Here is a 25818-nt window from a genome sequence, read left to right on the forward strand (position 1 = left end):
ACTTGGCGACAAGCTCAAAATCCTACTGTGTCTGGAAAAGATCTCTGCGGCTCATGCTTTTTTTTGCGTGTATCGCGTGACCACCTGTGGGGTCGCAACAAGTTCATATCTTACTGGATTATTATACTGTTCTTGACTGTTTTCTAGTTTAAACAAGGAGATATCCATTACGTTTCATATGAATGGTCATATTAATCAGGAAAAGCACGCAGAACAGAAAAGGCACGCGTGCCGATTTTTAGGCTTCTTAATTTTGCAAGATTTGATGGAGCGCATTCGCAATGAATCGGAGCTGGAAAAGCGAAAAGTGTGAGTGATCGGCGCCAAGATGTCGCGTAATACGGCGCCAACATGTCGCGAAAGACGTCGTAATATGACGGCAGAAGAGAACTGCGTAATGAGCCAACGCAACTTTGTCTACGGTAGAGCGATTGAAACGGCATAAAAACAACAAGACAACAAAATTTCTTGCGGACCGGCAAAAAAGCTTCGCGGACCGGCACCGGTCCGCGGACCGGCGGTTGGGAACCACTGCCCTAGGCAATACCATATGAAACTAAACAAGAGAGTAATATTCATATATATGGACGGACAAGGATGCCAAAACTAAGTAGTATGGATATCCAATCTGTCGCAGGAGACAAAATCGCACAAAAAAAGAATCCCTCAGAAGCCACACACATTTTAGAAATAAATAAACGTAAAAGCCTTCTAGCGAAGAAAAAATATATATATTGAAGTTTGTGGCGTCGTATCAACTCAACATAGTAGTAAAGCAGTTTATACATATATGTGAAGAACTTGTCCCAAAACGTTACACATTGTTTGCAATCCAAGTTTTAATCTCGAGAATCGATTCCAATGCATCGGAATCGATCCTAGTTGATTCCGCGAAGAATCGATTCTGTAATCGAATCCGGACTTGTTTCCGCCATCCCAAATTGTGATGCAGGTAAACAGCGGAATGAAGTTTTTTCTAGATACAAGTTATTTTTTTTTAATTTCAAATGCCATTTACATATTAATTTTTGCATTTCACTTTTATTGCAATTTACTGTATTTTTTACAAAAAGTCATAAATTTTTATGTACAAATATCCAAAACATTTTTGAACCAAGTTTTGATAAAGAAAGAATAATACATACATAAAAATGACTTAATCTAAATATATACCCTGAAATTAAAAAAAAATACTACGGAATATGATCAATATTTTTTTATTACATATGTCCTGACATTTGGCATCTTTTTTATGCCACCAGCTTAACAGATATCAGGCTGAAATGATTTTACAGCACCAACACTAATTAACAAGGTCGCATAATCATCGATTAATCTGGATCGTTGAGACTTGATAATGTTTGTTTAATTTCAGTAATGAAAAAATATTACGTTTATCATTTCATGTATAGATCAGTAAACAAACATATAGCTTTTCGGACCATACATTTCCTACCATTGCGTGTCATAGGAACGCTTGAGTTGTGATTGATATTGATGTTTAGTAACTCGGTAGTTGTATAATTATAATAACTAAAGAATATTTAAAAATTTTCTGTATGAAGTTGATATTTAAATGCAGAAATATTGCAAGTTTGCAACTACCAATTTTCTTCCGAAATGCCACCTTTTCCATGTACATGGCGTTTCATTTAATCCTTGAAGTGTTTTTTCAAGGGTTCTTTTGCTAGCTTGAGGTGTATCCATAATTGGGTCAAATTGGAAACAAAAGAAAATTAATTTTTTGAAACCATTTTCAGTAAATTGTCGTTTTCTGTGTGAATATTTAATTTCACTTTAAAAGGTTTGAACAATGTATTACATTTACATAAAAAAACTTACAAAATAATACAATTATTGTTAAGCGTTCGAGGGCCGCATTGGAAGTTCCCTGGGGCCGCATGCGGGCCGCGGGTTTGACACCCCTGGTCTGTAGTACAACAGGTGTTGACAAAGATTTTCAAAATTCGGTTATTCATGAATAGATGCAAAGTATATTTTGAAGTTTTTGAATGTATATTTGGCACTACTTGCGGTGCTCCAGAAGTGTTTGTACCAATATGGAGGTAACTAATTTAGTTTGCTTACTTTACATCAAGTTGTGTGAAGAGACTGAAGTCTATGGGCAGGGGGTATATTCACTTGACTAGCACAGACAGTCCCAAACCCCAACTCGAAATAGAACTAAAATAAGGAAAATCTGAATAAAATTATGGCCTAAGCCTAACCTGGTACACACACTACAGGAGTACCATATTTGCTTGTAATTTGTGAAAAAAATAAAACAAGTAATGTAAATAAACAATTCATAGTGCTCGAGTGAAAATTGAAGTGATGTTTAATATTTATGCCATGTTTGGTTTGATATTGAATGATCATAAATATTTTTTTTATTTAATATTTAACAGCTTCTGGATTTTCAAGTCCCTTGGAAAGACAAACATTGACAATGGAAACTATGTCTCCTCCATCTTCTCTCACAAATAAAAGAATAAAACCAAGAAGAATTATGGTGAGTATTTGAAGATATTCTGTTGTAAGCATCTTTTATTAAGATGAATGAATATATTATTATTGGTGCTCCCGTAGTATGTGTACCAGGTTCGGCCTAGGTCATAATTTTATTCCAATTTTCCTTATTTCAGTTATATCACGAGTTTGGAGTCTAGCCGAATAACTCCCGTAGTATTTGTACCTGAAATTATGTCCTAACACTAACCTGGTACACATGCTACGTTCCGGTGTCCGCCATCTTGGTGCACATACTACAGGGGTACATTATTATGTGTATATCTACTTATTTCAATAATTTTAACGAATCTATTTTATTTGTAAAAATGAACAATCTTGTTTTTCGAGTTCTCGGTAGTTGTAGGCTTCACGCTGTTCTGAAGGAATAATTTTAACTTCATTTTACAAGCACTTCATTTATTTGTTGAATACTAATTGTTTAATTTGCGTCAAATTTACTAATTTGTTAAATTCTCGGTAGTTGTAGGCTTCAAGCTGTTCTGAAGGAATAATTTTAACTTTATTTTACAAGCACTTCATTTATTTGTTGAAAACTAAGATGTTAAATTTGCTTTTGAGTAATAAATAGCTCAACTTCAAGTCTTAGTCTGTCCAGCAGTTCTGATTTAGATTGTTATTTTAAACAGGCACCAACACCAATATCAAACCAACTTTGTGAAGAACCAGAACCGAATAATCCGCAAGATCAAGTAACTCCACCTGCCAAACGATCAAGACTTGATCATATGGATGCTGATACTCAGGAACAACAGAAGATTGTTAAAGAGGAAAGGATAGAAATTAAGGAAGAAGTTATGGGTGAGAAACTTTCAAAGATTCCGAGAGAAGTTGTAATTAGTTGATTCTTTTGTTGGAATGAACCATTTTCAAATTGAATTCTGGAAAAATTAGTCAACTAATATTAAATTACATTTAATTAAGACGAGAAAATATATTTTAGATGTGACTGATATAGATTTTGATGATGAATTCGAACAAAGTCAAGAGAAGAAGCCAGCAATTAGAGTAAGTTTTAGATTAAATTATTTAGTTAGTCGCATGGCCATAAAAAAAGATTTGTCAGTGGAATTACCCAATACTCCAATTCAGGGGCGCAGCCAGGATTTTTCCAACAGGGGGGGTTACGGTGAAATTAAAACATGGCGCTAAAAGTGCAATTCGCGACGACGTAATGCGTTTGATAAACTAAAATGTATGGTCATTCACAGCGAAATTCCACAGTTCCGTTTAGCCCACCTGTCTTTGCCTGACAGTGTTTAGTGAATATTTTGCGAGTTCTATTTCAAACATCGACCATCAATCCATAGTCGGCAGGTACCCACATTTAGGAATAAGAAATCCAAAAATCGCGAAAATTAATTTTATAGAGAACTATTTGTTTGGTGAATGTTTTGCGAGATCTATTTTAAACATCGACCATCAATCCGTAGTCGGCAGGTACCCGCATGCATTTGGGAATAAAACATCAAAAATCGCGAAAATTAATTTTATAGAGAACTACAACTCGCAGATTACAGTAGCGGCATAATGGTTTGTAAGTACAAAAACACGCTCGCATGTAGCGCCGATCAAATGCATGAAATGTGAAACTAATATTTGGAACTTATTGTTAATAATGAAGTTGATTTTTTATTGCTATCCAATGATTATTTAATTGCGCCGTGATTAGTGGTGGGCAAAATCGTATTTTTTAAACGTGTTATTCGAATATTTTCAACAAACACCGAATAATGAGTATTGTCATTTTAAACAAAATTAATTGGGATCTCGGCCGCCAAAATGATCGCCGTAACAATGCGGCGTTTTTTATTTTATAATTTTGTCATAACAATCGTTTCGGCGGCCGAAATTCCAAGTAATGTTGTTAAACTATATTAAAGCATTTTTTATTGACTAGCAAATATTAATTCTCACGCAACGCGGATATCGTAGTTTTATATTTCGGACAGAATTGTGAGTTCACATCGGTGAAAATGTGAAAGACAACTATTAAGGAGTGCATTCACAACACAAATTAATTTTATTCTGATTTTTATCTTCGGTGTAGGATTTATATCACAGTTTATAAATTACGGTTCCGATTTTAAGCGAACACTATTATTATCACTAACCCCGGGATGCGATATTCGTGAAGCGGATAGTTGACATTTCTATGCTTTTAATTTTAGATCTTGTCCATCTTATTTTCGTAATAAATAATAATTAAAAACTCCCGCAAATTGGTAATCTCTTGAATACTTAGTGTTGAGTATTCACGTAACTCAGCTTTGGGTTAAAACGCCGATACTAAATACGTGAATAAGTCGGCAATAATGGCATTTCTACATGGTCAAAATAATATTTCTCCCCAATATCTCGAGAAATTTACATAAAATACATTATTTACTTGTCTTACTTATCTGTTTCGATGTTTCTAAATTTACATAAACGGCGTTGACACGCTTTATGTAAAATCGTTTCACATTTATCGTTTCTACTTGTTAGCGATAACCGTCGGTTAATTCTATCCCGTAACTCGATGTAAATTAATGTCAATAAATTCTATTTTGCATTCAATGCGCTGTGATTTGTATCAATAAAAGTGATCGAGTCGAGAGAGGAAAGTCCTTAAATTAGCTTCTAACCCTTCTCTCCTTTTGATCGCCCATAACGGCGGTAAAATTAGTTTCAAGTCTGTATCGGTGAGAAAGGAAAAAAGGCCTTCCAGAATTGCAATCAACTATTACACATTCTTAATCATCATTATCAGCGCCAAATAAAAAAAATAACATATCGCAGTGACAAAAAAAGTCTTGGTTGTGTAGATTGCGTTACCATGATAACGCACGGTATAACATAGAAGAATAAATAAAGTATAATATGAAAGAATAAAAAAGATAACATATCAAGAAGACGAAAAAATTCTGGTTGTGGTAATTGCGTTACCCTGATAACGCACAGTATAATATCAGTTTGACCGGTAACCATAACCGAGTACTGGACCATTCAGTATATATTCTAAAAAATATTCTTGAATCTGGAAATCCGAATACAAATGCCATGTGTGAGTTATGGTTGAAATTTATTTGTTTTCTATTTCTAACGACAGAGAATTGTTGTAAAAAAAACTTAACTGTATTTATACTTATAAATTGTAGTGCGCCTTGGCAAGCACAGACAAAATAGCAACTAGGCCCTCAGTGACACATATTTTTTTACAAGGCTAATTTTTGTTATACTTTCTAACTGTTTGTCATCAGCGTGAATGCTATTAAGCCCATCGACATCGTTAAGCTGAATCTCGCCACTCTCCCTATCACACAATTATCGCTTTACACATGTAGTAATTAAGTCTCATGCCACCGCAGGCAAGTCAGTTGATTTTTATTTTGCTTGCGAAAGTGTACATCCATATTCGAGGTCATAATATATTCGCTTCAATTTGGACATCCCTGGTTCCAAGTACAACAATTTATCAAACAATCTTTCAGTTCTACATTTGATTGTTCATTTTTCTTTAGAGAAAATTGTTGTTGTTTTCTTTATTTACGATGATGATATATTCTGCTTTTAGATGGAGAAGGATGCTGGTCCACAACTGTCATCTTTAGGATGGGAAACAATTAAGAAAGAAGCTGCAGAAACTCCGCAACAATCTGATGTTGTTCTTGATTCATCTCAACTTCCTCTTGTTAGTGATAATGATGGAAACCAGGTAAGATTAGACCATCTTACCATTTGATTATGAGTTTTACAAGTCAATATACCGTAGTCAAACATCAATTTACCAATATTATTACTTTTGAATTTTAGGTCTTCAGATTTTATTGGCTGGATGCTTATGAAGACATGTATCAAAAACCAGGCACTGTGTATTTATTCGGGAAGGTTTATATTGAATCTGCCAAAACTCACGTCAGCTGTTGTGTCACTGTTAAAAATATTGAGAAACGTGTGTATTTGTTGCCAAGAGAAAAGGTGAGATCTCATCATGCAGCATACAGCATTGATTTAAAATATAATAGGCTAGTCCCCTTTTGTTCGACCAATACTGACATTCTGACAACCAGTGACAGTAAAATACTATCAAATTTTTTTCTATGGTTTTATAACAGATTTTACCCACCTAATATCTGTTTTTGATTACCGGTATATGATGAAGCTCTTATATTTTCTATTTCCCATGTGTTAGACCAAGGGTTCTTGAACTTGTGGTGTTATGGAGTTTGTGAAGAAGTTGACTATTATTTACAAAGACCCACAGTAAATTTATAAAAAAGAAATGAAACAAATGCACCTTCTTACTTACCGATTATTGTTCTTGAGTAAACTAAAATTACCCCATTTAATGATGTTTTTGCTGCTCTTTGTTTAAAAATATGCAATATTTTAATAAATAAACGAATAGCCCGCAGAGCCCCTAGGTTCCCATGGAGCCTGTGGCTTCTTACAGAGCACTTCGAGAACCTATGTGTTGTGTTAGCCAACCGTGAAAATGCTCCATTTAAAAAAAGATGTCCTTATGACTTCACATGGAAATTTATTCAGTGTAGTCAAATCAGGAGATGATTGTTTATCTGTTTCATATAAGGATCAAAGCACTGGTGAGGATGTTGGACTACAAGATGTTTATAAAGAATTTGATTCAACGATAGCATCCAGATATAAGATCATGATCTATAAAACCAAGGTTTGTATCTGATCAAGGCGAATATCCCAGAAAACAATAAATTTAATGATGCGGAATTTAGGCTTAATTTTCAGGCATTTATTCACTTGTCAATGGGCTGTCACTGTCTGTATTCCAGATTGTTGAAAAGAAATTTGTTTTCGGAGAATCTGACATTCCTGAACATAGTCAATATGTTGAGATCACATATTCTCCTGAATACCCTACTTTGCCTCAAGATTTATCAGGAAACACTTTCAGCCATGCATTCGGAACAAATCAATCATCCTTAGAATCATTCCTAATTCGAAGAAATATCAAAGGTCCTTCATGGATGGATGTGAAAATGCCACGTAAGGAATTGGTTGTTTCTAGTGTCTTATAACTTATGAGCTCTTTATCGATGTTCAAGGCTGAAGTTTATCATGTCTACTGGAAATGTATTTAGATAAAGTGATATTTAGAAATTTTAATAATGGAAATTATAGTTTTGAAAGGAAGTTTGTTGTATTGCATTTAGATATATGCTCAGTGGACGATGTTATTATTACTATTTTCCTGAAATTACGAATTCTATGCTCTTCTTGTATGTCCAAATTTAGTTTACTCAACATTTTGAATATATATAGTTCAGGAATATCTTAGAACAGTTCATTTAGAGCAATAAAATTTTTACATTATTACTTCAGGCCTTCAGTCAATCAATTTTCGAAACCTATAAATTTGTTATAGACAACCGATCAAATTACGGTTTATCTTTACTTCTATGTATGTTCAAACTCAATGAATATTCATGGACTTTTATTTGTTATTTGCTGAGCATGACCCAATTTATAGTATAATTGATATTCAAAAATATTACTTCAACTTATAATCAGAAAGAAAGATTATCTGGAATCGGCCATCACTGTTATCTGCAGTCCCTTATATTTTAGTTTTCAACTAGGTGGCAGATTCTTGTTCGGTATATCATCCTGACCTTACTGCAATTCTATTTGAACCTATTCAAACTTAATATATATCTATGAGAAAATCATTCAGGATTCATTGTTTCAGAATTGAATCCTCATCCAGTAAGTTGGTGTAAAGTTGAAGCTTGTATTAGTTCACCATTACACATCACTCCGATCAAAGATATTCCACCACCACCTCTCGTTGTTCTAACATTTGCAACAAAAACACTTCCAAATCTGAAGACACATCAAAATGAGGTGAGAAGTCATTGTATAAATTTTCATTGAATAAACACAAAAGGAGTATCATCGCATGTTGGAGAGTTATATGAAGAATGAAGAATATATCGAGGAATGCATCGTTTTTTACTTTTAAATGAGAATTTAGTCGAAGCCAGATTATATGCAGCCACTGAAACGTCAAGAGATGCTAAAACTATACACAGTTATGGTGTTGCATTACATAGTAATAAAAGTTAGCTGGTGTGAGAAATGAAGCTTTGGAAAAATATCCACAGAAAATTATTTGCCTTCAATATTAACAATAAATTTCTAATTTGTTTTGTAATTTACTTTTGTATAAAGATGAACATAACCTAGGAATCTGGTTTGAAATCACAATGGCTCCTGAAGCTTCATTTATTACCTCGTGGCTGAGCTCCAACATTGAAGCTTTTTCATATTTTCTCAGATTATAGGTATCGCAGGCCTTGTTCACAATCAATTCGGAATTGATAAGGCGGCTCCAAAACCACAGTTTCAAACAACATTTTGTGGTAGGTATACTAGATATTCATTTGAAGGCTTTGAAGCTATGGTAAAGCTTGATATAGTATTTGTTACCACTCTTGTAGATGGTCTATGACAGGGCTACTCAACTGGCAGAACGCGATCTGAATCCAAACCTTTTGACTATTCAATTTGCACTGCACCTGATTCTTTATTTTGCAGCATTTGCCTCATTAACTTTGGATATGTGGAAGTTTATTTTCGATGAATAACTTTTATTTAAGAGACCTAATTTATTATAACAATGGGCATCGAGGATGTCAATTTTTTTGCAGATACTTTGTTTTCCGCAAGACGCTTTGTGTTAACCTAAAAGTTCCAGGCATTAAGATAAATTCAGGCGAAATGTAAAATGTATTTTCTGGAAAGGCCAGACCCCAGTAATTTTGAAGTTTTGTATACAAGTCTTTGGTGAAAATAGTTGAGTAGCCCTGGTCTATGGTATGACTACTAACTACTATCTCTCGTACCATTTATGTGCACCGGTTGATTAACTTTTCTTACTATTGCACATTGTAATGGTACTCGAGATGATAGAGTACATTCACCAAACTGTATGTTTTTCAAGAAAAAAATAGAAATATTACTACTTACTAGAATAGTTTTTGATTATTTCTTTGGGTTCAGTTGAGTGCAAAAGCCTCCATAAGCAATCAGCTATTGCACTTTAACTGTACCCAAAGAGTATTCAGCATACATCAACTTTTAGGCAAAGGTTTCTGGACACATATCAGTAGTATTTAGACGTTTCCTTGGAATTGAAGACTTGCAATTGCAACTAGGGGGGGTGGGGGGTCTTACATTGCGTTCTTAAAGTAAGAATATAAGATTAAAATTTAGCTGATATGGGAAGATATGATCGATATGGTTTAAATTCCTATTCAACTTTTATGGGCTTCTAATAAAAATGCTCACAGTTCATGAAGGGTATGTACCTGTGTAATAGCATTTAAAATATACATGCAATTGCACATATATGTATCCTCTGTTAACTGTTACTTTCATCATTATTTGTGGTAAGTATGGCAGTAACATTATATCTAGGTAGCTTCAGAATACGTCCGTAAATAATGGCTTTCAAAGTAAATGATCACTTTATTTTGTTCATTTATATATTCAGCGTTAACCAAGCCAACGGATTGCGTCTTTCCGTATGATTTTCGAGATGCAATAAAAAGAAAGAAAGCAGAGGTTGAAGTGATGCCAACTGAAAGAATGTTTCTGGCATATTTTCTCGCTAAACTACAAAAGGTAAGTTCTTGAATTTCAGTGAATTTACTTACATTCTTAAAAATTTAAATATTTGTCTTCTATTATTTATCAGAGTAGTTTCTTGAATTGTTTGCAAAAAAGCCTGTATGCTATTTGTTGTTTGATTTATTGTGAAGTTTCTCAACAGCATGAAAATTTTACATATTTGATATAAATAAAACTTCAAATTCATTGAGAATATGTAGCTTCTGAAATCTACAGTCACTACATGTCTACACCGCCTTCATTTCACCGCATGTTAATTAAAATCAAATACACAACATGGATTTAGTTGATGATGATATTTATCACGATGGTCTTCTGAATTGATATGATGACCCAATATTAGCTCTATCTGATAACTAAATCCATGCAAGAACTTTTAGGCTTATGGTAAAATTTATTCATCTTCTGGAAACATACCACTGGTTGAAATAATTGAAAACCGTGTTTGATTGTGAAGGTTCTAGTTTCCTTTTTACATACATAGCGACAAGCGATAGGTAATAACCATAATTGAACAGCATTACCAACCAGTCAACCCACATAATACTTCATCTGTAATATTCCGAATTTCATTTGTTTGTTTCAGCTTTCCAATTCCAGGAAAATCAGTTGACAGCCCATTTCCTTATGGATTGAACTTTTTGAAATACTGCAGTATTTCCTAATCCATGGTTGAATTCAATGTTCAAATGCTACGTTTTGAAGTCATTTTATCATTTTTAGATTGACCCGGACATTATAATTGGTCACAATGTTCATGACTTTGATTTGGATGTTTTGTTGCATAGAATATCTGCTTGTAAAGTAGCAAACTGGTCTAGAATCGGAAGATTGAGAAGGACAAATATGCCTAAGATGTCGGTAAGTTACTTGAATTGAAAAAAGTTGTTCCATTCAGACTTCTTTCTGTATCTTTTGTATGATATATTGAATATTAGAACAGTATTCTTAAATTTGAATACATATCTTATGTACAAACAATGAAACAAGTATATATGATATTCCTATATTTCTCAGTTCTTATATGCCAACTTTCTGATACTCAAGTACAGTGGAAAATGGATTTAGTTGATGATGATACTTATCACGATGGTCTTCTGAAATATATGATGACTCAATATTAGCTCTATCTGATAACTAAATCCATAAACTGAATCATTTCTCAGATTTATATAATGGTATTGAAACAACTTGATATATATATGTTGGACAATTAAACTGGTGAGGGTATTGAACAAGCCATTGTGATTGTCTTAAAGATTTTGACTGGGAAATTTTTCAGGCTGGTGGAAGGTTCCTGGATAGAGCAGTTACTTGTGGCAGAATTCTATGTGATGTTAAAATCATAGCTAAGGAATTGATCCGATGCAAAAATTATGAACTTGTCACTTTGGCCGAACAAGTTTTGCACAGAAAAAGACAAGAACTTGAACTGGAACATGTCAAAAATATGTTTGAGTAAGAACTCTTACTTGCTGTTGTTTGCCTTTTTTTAAAAAAAAATAACAAAACATAATAACATTACACCAATTATCACTGATTCAGTTTGTTAATTTATATATTATTGATTTGTATTAGTTGAAGACTTTTTTGTTCAACGTAATTTTTCAGAATTTCTATTTGTTTTGTTTCCATTTTTGGAGCTGATATATTTTTACGCATCCATAATATTCAATTGTTCAATTTTTTTATTATTAAACTTAGGTCTTCACAACAGCTTATGTGGTTGGTAGAACATACTTGGATAGATGCAACACTTGCACTCGGTATTGCTTGCGAATTGAACGCTCTCCCTCTTGCGTTGCAAATAACAACCATAGCAGGTTCGTTGTTGAGAGATTTTTTGCTAATCTCAACAAAAATAATTATTCATAAAGCAATCTTAAATAAACATTGTTTATCATTATTCCATGTTCGATGGCAATAGATGATAGATAATGGAGTTTCTGGATTCTGACAAATGATGATTATCACGATGGTCTTCTGATTTTATGATGACTTTTGATTAGCTCTATCTGATGACTGATTCGAAATGATAAAACTTCTATTCATTCAACAGCTTATACACATCTGTTAAATGCTTGGCATACATGGCTTTTTAAAATAATTTCTTTGTGCATCTAGGAAATGTTTTATCACGAACGTTAATGGGAGGAAGATCAGAGAGAAATGAATTCTTATTACTTCATGCGTTTCATGACAAAGGATTTCTTCCCCCTGATAAAGGTATTTCATTTTTTCCAGTTATATTTTTTGTGTTCCCCAACTGGTAATAGTATTAACATTTGCAATTGGTTATGATGCAAAGAAAGCCATTTCTTACCTTTACAGTTTATAAGAAAAGGAATCATCCAGCTCAGAAAAATAACTCTTATGATGATACCACAGTCAGCGGTATGTTAATTCTTTTTTTCATATTAGTTATTTGATGTTTGTGCTCATTGAATCAAAAGATTCTCAAACAGGTGTGGCCAGGAATATGGAGCTGTTTTTGGTGCTCCAGAAGTATGTGTACCTGAAACTTATGGGCAGGTGTTATATTCACTCGGCTAACACAGACAGTTCCCGAACTCGAAATAGAACTAATATAAGGAAAATCAGAATAAAATTATGGCCTAACCTGGTACACGTCACACACAACAGGAGTACCGTTTTTTTGGTATGCCTGCTACCACGAAACATCAGCCCAATTCTTGATATAATGGTTTCAGATCTGAAAATTTAACTTCGAACTTCCATATATACAAATTTACTTAAAATCTTTAAAATTATATTAGAAATTGGATTAGTAAAAACTATAAGCTGACAAAAATATATTTTATTATTTGTATGAGAGAAATTTATGATTGTGAAAAAATTATTAAATGGTTTGAAACTGGAACTAATAAAATTAATGGTAATTCCTGCACGAGCTCCTCCAATTATGGTAATCTTGGCTTCAGTTCTATCAAAATGTTACAGATTCAAAATTCAATTCCGAACCCTGGATGTAACTCTTTCATGACGTTTTCTTTTGATTTTCTTCAAGATATAATGTGATTAATTAAATTAATGAATGATTAAAAATGACAGCATATCTCTGTTCAGATAGAAAATTTCCATTGGTGAAAGAGGAATTTAGATTTCATGAATATAAGCAATAAGCATATGCCTCTCCTAATATTTGACATAATAAAACTTCAATGAGGTTTCAGTTTCACTGATGAATTCTTTCTATACAAAGAATTCATTTTTATTTTTACTTATATTTGGCCAGGTGGTGCATCAGGGAGGGCAAAGAATAAGAAAGGAACTTCGTACACAGGAGGTCTCGTTCTCGAACCCAAGAAAGGATTTTATGATAAATATATTTTGCTGCTTGATTTCAACAGTTTGTATCCATCTATCATACAAGAATATAACATCTGCTTCACAACTTTGGATAGACATCCTCCTCCTAACTCGGGGGTAAGAAAATCATCAAATTTGTTTGCATGAGTAGATTATGTTGTGATTTACCAGTTTTTGTGTATATATAAATTGGATGAATTATGTCAGAGAAAGTGTCGCTCTCTATGTCCATTGCTTTGGGGTGTAAAATAAGTTATATATGGATTGACGTACATGTCATGAATATTACAGGTTGCACCATCATAGTCATTTTCATTGAAGCTTCATATTTTTTTATGTGTTTGTATATTTTCACTAGCGCTGATGCCTTTATCTACATTGATAGTTTTATGTTTTATCTATCATGATTGTCTTCTGAATTGATACGATTGTATTTTGTTGGAGTATCTGATAATTGGAACTTGCAATTGGTCATTTTCAATAATTTTTTTTTCGTGTTCAATTTTTTGTAGTCTATCAATCTACTGATCACTGTTTTGCCATATATAGCATTGAACGGGTTTTTTAGAATCATGGTCTTTATTGGAAATACTAAAACAGAAAAAGTACCAACGAGAGCTCTCGAACACAAGTCTTTTTGACTCCTCTGACTGTCTGAAGCATCTACTTACTTGACCTCTACTACTTTTACCTAGGCTATGTCTTTCTTTATTTATCTTCATTTAATCTCATTATAATCACCGTTTTTCATATGAATAGCTTGATTTCATATAAAAACAAATTGATATTTTTAGATTGACGTAGACACATACATTCCTGATGTTCCTGAATCTGGTTTGGAGTTCGGAATTTTACCGACTGAAATCAAGAAACTTGTTGATAGAAGGAGACAAGTCAAGCAATTGATGAAGAATCCATCACTGTCACAAGATGAATATACACAGGTTTGTAGTTTGATTAATAGTGGAGCCGCAATCATAAAAAAAAAATTATTTTTAAACTTGTCAATCTATTTCATATAATACTCATCTGCCCGCTTTTACAGCTTTACATGAAATGACAAAATCCTAAAGAAGAAATAACTATTAACTATGTTAAACATTCAGATTCAGTCATGTTATCAATATATTCGACTGATAGCACAAAAACTTGCATGGCATTGATGATTAGATATGCATATATTATGTAGAATTTGCAATTTAATGTAGTAGTAGTCAAATTTTCTTAATGTGTTTTGACCTGTCATACAGGAGTTTTGAAAGTTTAGGAACCTCTGAAACGGTTCCATTACATTTGAACCCACGTACATTTGAACCCATGACCATTGTACCTGTATGCTATTGCACCTATGGAATTTTTTTTGTTTCACGGATAGTTAAACCCATACTAACCCTAACCCATGGGTTTTAGCACCCGCATATAGATTGAACCGGTGGATATACGCATGGGTTCAAATGTACGTGGGTTCAAATGTACGGTCACCTCTGAGACTTGTCATGTTGTCATCGATATATTTATTGTAAAAATAATGAGATAAAATATTCTTCAGTATAACATTCGTCAGCAAGCTCTCAAATTGACAGCGAACAGTATGTATGGATGCCTTGGATTCGGTAATTCAAGATTTTATGCAAAACCTCTAGCTGCTCTTGTTACAAGACAAGGAAGGGAGGTGAGACAATTTTTCAATTACTTGCAGTTTTATTGTAATTTTTTTTTATCTTCTATCATCCAAGGTATATATAGTTTTTTATCTTTAATCACACTTGTGGTTATATCCCTTGTTATTTTCTTTAAAGCTCGATCCAAATTCCAATTTTTTCAATGGTTTGCCGACCATACTTTGATTGATGACATAATTGTGGAGGCAATGGCTTGATAGATAGTGTTGGACTCTTCTTGTTCAGACCTCACACCCACCATCTTACCCTCGGTGTATTAAATTGGATAGGCAATGCTGACTCGAAAGATTATGGTCCTACAGGTTGTAGATTTCTAGGTTGTAAGTTGTTTCTAGTTCTAAGTTGTACCAGGTTAGGGTTAGGCAATGATTTTATTTTAATTTTCCATATTTTAGCTCTATTACGAGTTCGGGGACTGTCTGTGTTAGCCAAGTAAATATACCCCCTGCGCATAGGTTTCAGTCCCTTTGCACAACTTATTGTAAAGTAGGCAAACACACTTTCACACTTAACAACAATGAGATATGTGTAGTCTACCTGTTTCCATCATTTGTATTTTTCTAAAAAATATGTGTGTCCCTGTTGGAAGGATGGTAGGTAAATAGAAATTTCAGTTATTTTTGAAAAATTTCGATGCAATGTAATGTTTTTCCTATCAGATTCTACTGCACACAAAAGAACTTGCTCAGAAAATGGGTCTGGAAGTAATTTATGGAGACACAGATTCAATCATGATAAATACAAATAGTAAAGATATGGATCAAGTATTCAAACTTGGAAACCAGGTATTTCCTGCTTTTGTTCAACTCGAAAGATTGTTATTACTGGTTTATGTCTGATGCGCAAAGAAGAAATAGAATTACAATATTTTCTGTATACCGGTATTTATTTTTATTTCTAAAAGGAAAAAGACTGATAGAGCCAAATATAAATAAAAACTTGTCAAAATGTCTCTAAAAATGGTTTTCATTGCTACTGGCTTTGTTTTTTTTACAGTTCATAAGTAAAGTTGACAAAATTCTAAAATGCCTGCAGAGAATCAAATTATTTATATATGAATGTTGATGACCTGGACTTGGTATGATCCAATCGTGTTGTAATTTCAGGTGAAAGCTGAAGTCAATAAGTTGTACCGTTTATTGGAGATTGATATCGATGGTGTTTTCAAGTCAATGTTGTTATTGAAAAAGAAGAAATATGCTGCGCTCAGTGTTCATAAGTAGGAAATTTTTATCATTTATTTAACATTTGATAATAAGTTGTGGATGAGGGAATTATACTTTGCTTTGCTTGTTTTATATAATATCTTTCATATTTAACTGGAAAGTCATGTTGACAATGCGCATGTAGCGTCCTGTAGATTTGAATCATGAGATTAATTTTGCGAGAATATAAATTATGACAAAACTGTTTTCTATTGGAGGGGGTTACGAATAAGACTTTGTAAAAGCAGCCTCTGTAGTAATTGTATGACAGTACAGTATATAATGATTTGTGGAATAAATTTCAATTTCTTTGAAGGACGCTGTTCCATTTTTAATCCTGACCTGATTGAATTCCCATCTAAGTAATATTTCATGTAAGGTTCATGATTATCAAAGAAAGCAAAATGCAATCGGTTAAAAAACATTTATGGAAAATTGTAATAAAGCTGGATTTCTTTATTGTATTTTTTGGTACTAGAAATCCGGACGGAACATTTTATACAAAGAAAGAATTGAAAGGTCTTGATATTGTGAGAAGAGATTGGAGTGAACTTGCAAAACTTGCTGGAAAGTATGTTTGTTTATTCACTCATCAATGAATTGGAATCAAATTATAAGTTGAATTATTCAAATATAATTTTGGGAGTTCTGATGTATTGGTGGTTAGCACATTAGACTCAAGTTGACATCCTTAGTCTCTAATTTGGAGGCTTGTTCAGAGCAAAAGTTGCAAAAACAATACAAGAATGATTGAAAAGATAAATAAGTATTGAAAGTCATAAATGCAGATTGCAAGTTTTACTGATAAACAGTGACGACAATACAAATCATTTTTCTCATCAATTTTAAAAGTTTTGTCAACTTTCAAACAAATATTGAGAATTTTATGATATCGAACTTGTTGTCAATATCACATTACTCTTGAATTTTCAGATTCTGTCATCAAAACATGGTTCATCGGCTTATTACGGCTTTCCACTGCATAAAGGAGATTCTAGCTCCATCATTTTCTAATTAATTTCTCCTTTTTCTAATCAGTTACGCAGTCAGTGAAATTCTTTCGGATCAAGCTCGAGAAACTATCGTTGAAAATATTCATGGACAACTTCAGGAAATTAGTGAAAAAGTCCGAGGTGAAAAATATCCAATCGAGACGTACATAATTAACAAGGTAAATGATTTGTTCATCACTTTGACAAGGCTTTGTATAATATATGTCAGAACTCAGAATTTTTCAGAAGACTGCCCGGGGTTGTTGATTAATTGGAGAAAACTCAAATTGGGAAAATTTCAAGTGAACTAAATATCCACCGCGGCTGTTTTATGACAGTTACATATTGCCTTTGATTGGCTCTCGCTGACCAATGGTTCTGAACTTGTGAACTTCGGTACATTTCTTCTGTGTCTTTTGAACTTGTGGAAATCGTTTTGACCACATGAGGCAATATTCTGAAATTATTCTCAATATTAGAAAACTAGTTCAGTAACTTGGCCCTGCCCTGTGTTAAACTATCTCTCTATACTATTTTTAGATGTATTGTGCTAAAAATTGACCAACAGTAATTGTATGTTTTAATCAGGAACTAACGAAAGATCCACAACATTACCCTGGGAAGAATAGTCTACCTCATGTCATTGTTGCTTTGAGATTGAATAATAACATGAGTAAACATTTAAAATCAGGGGATGTTGTATCATACGTCATCTGTAAGGTATGTCATTTGTTTGGTGTTACTGAACAACTGAATATTTTGTATTCTTGGTTTAGAATAGTCATAGTTGGGTTAAAAGTTAAGAAAAGAAATGGGGTGATATATTCGTTCGTTTCCTTGAGGCTTCCAAAATATATGATCAATGATAAAATCGATCTGGTTTAGTTTTTTTTTTTGAATTTCAACATGTAGTTAACTTGACGATGCTTGCAATCATATACTTGTTTGTTTTCTAAAAATAAGATTTTGTTATCATATTTTTGTGGTCTTTCATAGTGAACTCATTTTTCCAATCTCCTGAATTTTTTCCTCACTGCTGAATTTTTAGGATGGAACCAATAATCCTGCAACACAACGAGCATATGCAGTTGAAGAGGTTCAAAAGAGTGATACTTTGAAGGTGGATATTTTCATGTTCAATTGTAGAACATTCTCTATTTGTCAATATTCAATTCAAACTATATAACATTTTAGAGGATAATATTCCTAGTTTTACACAGCATTATGTTGCTGCTCCAAAACTCCAAAATGATATCAAATTGCCTAAATATGGGTTGTTTTTATATGAGATAGTTAGGCATGGGCCCTTGTTTGGGTCAGATTGAATACCTGTTTATTATCTTTGCGTATTGCGTTTTTTTATTTTATGTATTGAAGAGTTTGTTGTTGTGTGCTTCTCAGTTTTCATCTGTTTTGATTTTTGTCGATAGATTGACGATGAATACTACCTTGCACAACAAGTTCATCCCGTAGTGATGAGACTCTGTGAACCAGTGGATGGAACTGATTCTGCTCATATTGCGCAATGTCTTGGTAAGTAGCAACTACTTTTTTCCGCTGTTGTACTTGTATTGTTATTTGGCTTAAAAGAACACACAATAGTACTTGAATAGTAGATATACATGCTCAAAATATCTGAACAATGTAAATATTTCAAAATTCTGTATTTCGTAAATACTCTCATTTCAGTTAAAAGTAAATCTTATGTAAATAGACATTGATTTGTGCTAATTCCTCTGTTTAACGTGGCCTAATTTAGGAAATACCCAAAATAATTATTTTAGATTGTATTGTGTGATTACTCTGTTTTGGTCATCCCTTTCTGTGATAATAACGGGCCATTGAACCACACAATCTATTGATTGAAACTGTAAAACAATGATTGCAGGATTAGATCCAAGCGGTTACAAACAATCAATAGCAGCACAGGCAACAGAAGAAGATGAAGAAGATAGATTGTTATCAGTTCAAGCTACAGAAGAAGAAAGATTTTCTGAATGTTCTCCTGTCTTATTCTCTTGTCCTGAGACCGGAAAGGAAATAACACTGAAGCATGGTGTTTTTGCTGAAACAGTGAGGAATATTTGACTTTTTCCATTGTAGAACTAACCGTAAGAATGTGTCCACTCATTGAAATCAAGTGAAAAATTCTATTGCCAATAGTACACCATTGTACTATTGTGATTTTATAGAAGTTCCGTGCAATTGCGCAATTTGGTACAACCATTTCATATCACTTGTGCCCGAATTTTAAAATATTTTTATGTTTTCGGACAGATTTGGTTGAACAAAATTAATATCTCTCGATACTCATGATCTTAGAATATAGTGTTTCATTATTATTATTCCTATTATGGGATTTTTTTGATCAGTTTTTTTTTTAATCTTAATTTAGGATCCAACATGGAAGCCATCCTTAACATTGGAATGTGGTGAAGGCGATAACAAATCAATTTATAATTTTCTGCCTCAGTTCCAGAATCAAATAGTTCAACAAATACGAGCAGACATTGACAGATATTACAAGGTATTTTCTATCAAGTTTGTTTCCGTAATAATAATTCCTGCTACATTACACTCTACAATTTTATCTATAAATGTAATTATTTAGTCATAAACTTTTCTAATGGACATGTCCATAATTAAGTAGTTTGTTGTTCTCAAATTTGTTTGTACAAGCTTATTTTCAGAAATAAAATGAGAACAGAATAAACAACGATGAATGAATTTTACAAATTTACAAAACACCATTTCTTGATTGGTGTTAATTTCAAATTCTATTTAGAACATATTCCTGCATTTATTGTATTATTCACTCTTTCATGCATATTTTTAGTTATGCAGAAACATCTGTAATTTCACAACTGTCAATCAATTGAATAATATAGATAAAATAAAATTCAACTTCCCAACAATAAAATTTCATACTGATATATTACACAAATATTATATTTTGCTCATTTCTATAAGATTCATTTCTGGCTGGGAAGAATTTTTTCAATGTGAGATTACGTCACCTTAGTTTACTATCATATTAATATCTCAAGATCTTAATTAATTTGCTCTGTATTGCGAAATAATTTTGTGCTAATCACCCCATGTCCTTGTTGGTACTCGTCTCCATAGAGATGAAGTAAACAAACGTTGATTAGAGATTTTCATTACATCCTGTTATGCGTGAGAACAAAACACAAATATAGTCATCGATTTTATATTAGTGATCATGATTTTGTAAAATGTCAATTGGCCAAAGATGATTGAGATGAAAGTTAGCTCTCAAGTATGGAATTTGGTAGTTCATACTCGATTGAGAAATAAATGAGCTAGTAAGTTCATTTTACAATTTCGAGTCAATCATAAATTACATCTCGGTGAGCGATACTCGATGCCGCCTGGGTAAATATGCTATCGAATCCATCGCATTTTTCTCACCTCTGAAAAATGTTCTCGGAACGAACAAGTTTTTCTGTGAATAACGTACATACTTGTTCATGATTAATATTTTGGAAATTCATAATTTGAAAAATTAAGCCACAGTTCTCTGTTCTATTCGCCACTCTGCTCATCCCTAATCGATGCATTTTTTGTCAACAGCCGGGACATGTGTGCAAATAGCCCCATCACCATTGAGCTCAAACGAGTGGGCCCTACACCCCTAAAGTGGCCTATTCTGTCCTTGTCGGAGCGTCATATCATCATAATTAAACATCAAATTGTCATCAATTCATACCAATTGGTGCTCATTTGGACCTCAACCATTTTAGCCCTTTTGGTATTTTCTGCTCTTATTAGTAGGTGCAAATTTTCCTGGGCTGTGATAAAAGGGTTAAACATGAATGAACAAACACTAGACTACATGTCATATTTCGATTTCTAAATAATGAAAAATTTGTCCAGTTACACGTCGTCGAAAACAATGCTTGTCAAGAGACGACACTTTCACTAGGTTTTTGTTGTCCCGCAACTTCAAAAGCCTCTTGTCCGCCACTCCAGAACTATTGTCTTGTTTACATAATAATTCATATCCAACAAAAAATTTATGATGATAATTCAACATAAAGACTATGAATTTTTCCTTAATAAGTATCTATCAAACATGTGCCATTGATATATTCTCAGTCTGCAAATATAATTTTGTATGATTGATGCAATGTTCTTATTACCCCAAATTTCTGCTGATCAAATATAATAAATTCAATTTTTGTGTTTTACCAATCAAATGCAATTTTCACCAGGGTTGGTTAATATGTGATGATCCTGCTTGTTGTCATCGCACTCGAACAGTTCCAATGATCTGCGACAAACAAGGACCAGTTTGTCCCGCTTGTTATAAAGGAATACTTCGACTTGAGGTAATACATGCCAAGTTTACTGTTAAATTGATTTGATTTTCAACTTTTCAAAAGAAACATTCCTTAAATTTTTGTAAAAGTTTGCAGTTCAAATGTTTTCTTCGAACTTTGATTATGACTACTATTAGACTTGTGACAAATACTAATATGTATGTATTATACCTACAATAATAATCACAGGCTTAGTCAAACAAAGGAGTAAAATTTGACAAAAGTTTTGTCTTATCAGAAATATCATCATCCACTTATATCCTAGAGATCTCTGGTATTTCCATAATTTTATCGTTCTGATAAGGATTTTATAGCATCATGGTTACAATAACAAAATTATTGAGATCCATTGTACAGTCTAGCTCAGTAAAAACATTATGTCATATTTTTTTCGGAAAATTTTGATGACTCATATCTAAAGGTGATTCAAAAATATGTCTAAAAACTTACATCCCACTTGGTATTCTATTGTATATCCGAGTATGTTGTGCGGCTCTTCCAGAGCATGCCGATTTGAAGGTGCAGTTGTTAAACCATAATCTTGTTTTATTTTAGTTCACATACAAACGATTGTTCCAGCAATTATGTTTTTACAAACTGCAATTTGATGTTGATTATGCTTTGCACAAGTATAAACAGGATCCGAACAGTAAGTTTACTTTATTTTGGTTGCAATGGATTTGATATTTTCCAGGTGTGAACTGTTTTTTGGACACAATGTGTAGCTATAAATCATTTTGTCAAATTGTTGATGGGTAGTTGTGAAGAAAACTTGTGAGCCAATTTATCCCACTGTGGAATCTCGCAAGCTAGTCCACCATCTTTTTTTTGGCAAATATGGTGCTTAGCTGAGTCCATGTAAATTACGACAAACGTGGACCTGTTTTGTAATTTTGCATAATCATCAGATTCCCGTGTAAGTAGCATAGATCACTACTTTAATCGTAGTACGTTATTGGACTTTTTTGTTCTTATATTTGAGCATTGCTCTTGGTTGGAATAAAACATGATGAACAACTACACCTCTCTTTCAGTTTATCATATTTTCCTCTCCTTGACAATCTAGCTGTACAAGCGTAAGTCGCTATTCCATGTATTTAGTGTGTGAGTTGCTGTAGTGTTAATGCTTATATCGTTTGCAGATTCCAGTGGGGGAATACGAGTTCAAGATCATCGTGCTGCTTATCGTACGTTGTCGGAAACCGTCGACTCGTATTTGAAGCAAAGCGCATACAATCAAGTCAGTTTACCACAATTGTTTAGCTGGATGGTTCATGTCAAATAATATTATCTATTTTTTATAGCAGATCTTGTATGTTATCGGCCTATTTGAACTTGATGCTTATTTTTCTTTGATAAAAAATTTCTATGTGTAGTTTGTGTTCACTGCCATATTTTGTGTATTCATTGATATTTGTAAATAAAATCTATGAGATTATCATCTTTTTCTCTTGGACCTCCATCACGTCAGAAAGGTAGACGATACTCATTTGTCCCTACGAAGTCGAGCGGATCCAAACAAATCGCATGAGTGTTCTCGTGTATTTCGCTACTTTTTGATCCTGTGGCATAGTGAGTTGCATATCGCTCTTCCATCTAAGTGAGAAATAGCCGGGTTACGCTGAGTGGTGTATTTCAAAATTTTAAGAACTGGTTCTCTGTTCAATCGAAATCGAGCAATGGGTTCCCTCATTACAAAAACAATGCCGAACGACATTACAAGAATTTTACATAAGATGATGCGAAAACTTAAGCGTCCTAACTAATGTATATTACATATTCATGGACGTAGGCCGCATCAACACACTTTACCTAAATCTAATACAACTTTCGAAACGCCACATATACTGCTAATCAGCTGCTTTGCGCGTTGCCTAATCGCTGCGATCTTAAAACGTCTAAAGCTAGAACGGGGTTCGGTGATTACCAAGACATTCCATGAATCTCATTACTGGTAACGCCTCCTAAGACCATTTGTTTTGATGACGAGCTCACATTTGGTTAAATGTCCAAGATTGGTTTTGGATTCGCTACATGAAAGTAACGGTGCGAATTCCACTGTGATAACTGGAGATTTTTTGTTTGACAACAAATTTTTAAAATATGATGAAGCCCATTTGTTAAATTGCCTCCGTCAGCATGGCTCTGAAGTTTACATGATGTCTGTGATTATGTGGATTCCATACAATTGGAGAGAAAGGTTATTAAACTGCGTTTTTTCATGACCTTATTCTACCGATATCCACCTAATTTTCCAACTTTCTGGCTAACAACCAAACTCCTTATTTCTAATTATGACAAACCAAACAACTAATTGTTTTGAGATGAAACATTTCTCATGCACGCGAGACTACTTTAATAACTTTTGATCTGAAATTTCAAGTATCGCTTCAAATACATCAATAATATTCGAGAACAACAACTCAAGAAGAGAATGCCGTCTAAGTGGTGTCGCGGGTCTGCGATTACAATGTTGTGTAACTGAAAACTTTTAAAATTTTGGTCAAGTATCGAAAAAAATTATTAAAATTTGTATTGCTAATAACTTCAGAATAAGATAGTATAGAAGAAAGTGATTTTATGATGAATACTGTTCCTGAGCAAATAGAAACATAGCTGCCGTCGAATTTTTCTCAAGTGTCTTCCACAACAATTCATATTTGTTATTACATCATTCTTAACCAACGGGACAACTAAACGAATGTTATTAAATGCTGATTGAAAAAACTATTTCTACCAGTACATCAATCATCCGAACTTCAAAGGAACCGTTTCTTATACAAAGTACTTGAGATATTTATTTATCACTGGGCAACAAAGAAATATAGTCGGATTGTTTATTGCATCCATGCGATGTTAATATCTCACACTTACAGTATTCATTTGTTAGAAGTCATTTATTAATTTATTCTTAAAATGAAGTTGTATACTGTTCTGTTGATAGAGTTAATTTTTTGAAATTGAAAACCCAAAAGCAATTGCATATCCTATTGAAAAGAGAACTGTCATGAGGGAAAGTCGATAAAAACGCGTGTTAAATAGTCTGCCAGTCTAACTTTCCAATGAGGGAAACCTTATCGACCGTCGAACGCTAATCGCATTAAAACGTGGACAATGTCGACTTGGACTTGCTTCACATGTTCATGCCAAACGAAATTCGACCCGTTGTCCTTGCGAAGGCTAATGGACAATGCGATGATGTCTAATATTTAATATGACGATTTAAGAAACTAACCATTCTATTATGATTTTATCACATGTAAATTACTTTGTTTTTATAAAGAAATCAAATTGAATTATGAAGTGTGAGTTGGCGCCAAAACATGACGCAAGTTTCTTCAGTGACTGTGAATAGGTCAAGAAATACTTGAAGAACCGTTTGGGAACTCGGATTACTAATAGTATTCAATTAAAGAATTCCCGATTTCGTCATCCGCCGTAGTTGTTATAAATATAATTATGAAACCTTCCTGATGAACCCATCCTGATGCGAGCTATAATAAACTTGAGAATGTGATTTTACTTGATCGGATGATATTTAGTCAAAATTTCGTATTATTCAGAAGGGTGAATTTATAAAACAAAGTTACACGTAGTCACGATTGTGCCTACTTACACCCCTGCCTAAATGTTTCGAATCGAGAGAAAATTCGAATGATTGAAAACTAAATATTTATCACCAAATGTTAACTTCTTTGGTCAGCTCATAATAATTTAAGACCATTTGTTTTGGACAGAACATGATTAAAGTTCATTACATGCTAATCAACATCTTAACAATACATATTTAACAATAATTCTTAATATATAAAACTTGAACGTTGAAAGTTAATTTTTTTGTTTGAGAAATTGTTATAAAGAGAACTTCAATTAAATTTAGGTTTTCTTCTGTGTGGTCGTTTTACACAATTTATCAATACAAAATTCCGGATTCTTGTTACGTTTTTACAATAAAATTATCGCCCAATTTTCCGTTTCAAGAGAGTAATTAATGGTAATCTCGAAAACCTTTTGGCACCCCATTGGGCGTGTCGGCGGGTTGTCTTTCCTGTCAAATGCGATTACGCAAATCACGATCTCTTGACAA

The 25818-nt window shown here is 33.3% G+C and overlaps 1 protein-coding gene across 1 annotated transcript in view; it reads left to right on the forward strand.

The window, feature by feature from the left end:
- LOC120327663 (DNA polymerase alpha catalytic subunit-like) overlaps positions 1–23169 on the forward strand; it is a 30288-nt gene extending 7119 nt beyond the window's left edge. The window contains exons 8-37 of the mRNA XM_039393997.2: positions 2409–2512; positions 3159–3330; positions 3473–3537; positions 6086–6226; positions 6325–6489; positions 7103–7201; positions 7320–7533; positions 8237–8391; positions 8825–8909; positions 10043–10173; positions 10903–11040; positions 11462–11637; positions 11884–12002; positions 12304–12405; positions 12511–12573; positions 13436–13626; positions 14304–14453; positions 15059–15181; positions 15851–15976; positions 16298–16410; positions 16875–16967; positions 17435–17567; positions 17977–18108; positions 18437–18508; positions 18819–18921; positions 19277–19461; positions 19784–19915; positions 21624–21740; positions 22287–22380; positions 22874–23169. Coding sequence (XP_039249931.2) covers positions 2409–2512; positions 3159–3330; positions 3473–3537; positions 6086–6226; positions 6325–6489; positions 7103–7201; positions 7320–7533; positions 8237–8391; positions 8825–8909; positions 10043–10173; positions 10903–11040; positions 11462–11637; positions 11884–12002; positions 12304–12405; positions 12511–12573; positions 13436–13626; positions 14304–14453; positions 15059–15181; positions 15851–15976; positions 16298–16410; positions 16875–16967; positions 17435–17567; positions 17977–18108; positions 18437–18508; positions 18819–18921; positions 19277–19461; positions 19784–19915; positions 21624–21740; positions 22287–22380; positions 22874–23016 — 3836 coding nt within the window. The 3' untranslated portion in view covers positions 23017–23169. The remainder of the gene's footprint in view (positions 1–2408; positions 2513–3158; positions 3331–3472; positions 3538–6085; positions 6227–6324; positions 6490–7102; positions 7202–7319; positions 7534–8236; positions 8392–8824; positions 8910–10042; positions 10174–10902; positions 11041–11461; positions 11638–11883; positions 12003–12303; positions 12406–12510; positions 12574–13435; positions 13627–14303; positions 14454–15058; positions 15182–15850; positions 15977–16297; positions 16411–16874; positions 16968–17434; positions 17568–17976; positions 18109–18436; positions 18509–18818; positions 18922–19276; positions 19462–19783; positions 19916–21623; positions 21741–22286; positions 22381–22873) is intronic.
- Positions 23170–25818: the final 2649 nt, after the last annotated feature.

This window comes from Styela clava, chromosome 7 (assembly GCF_964204865.1).
Source record: "Styela clava chromosome 7, kaStyClav1.hap1.2, whole genome shotgun sequence".
Classification (NCBI taxonomy): domain Eukaryota; kingdom Metazoa; phylum Chordata; class Ascidiacea; order Stolidobranchia; family Styelidae; genus Styela; species Styela clava.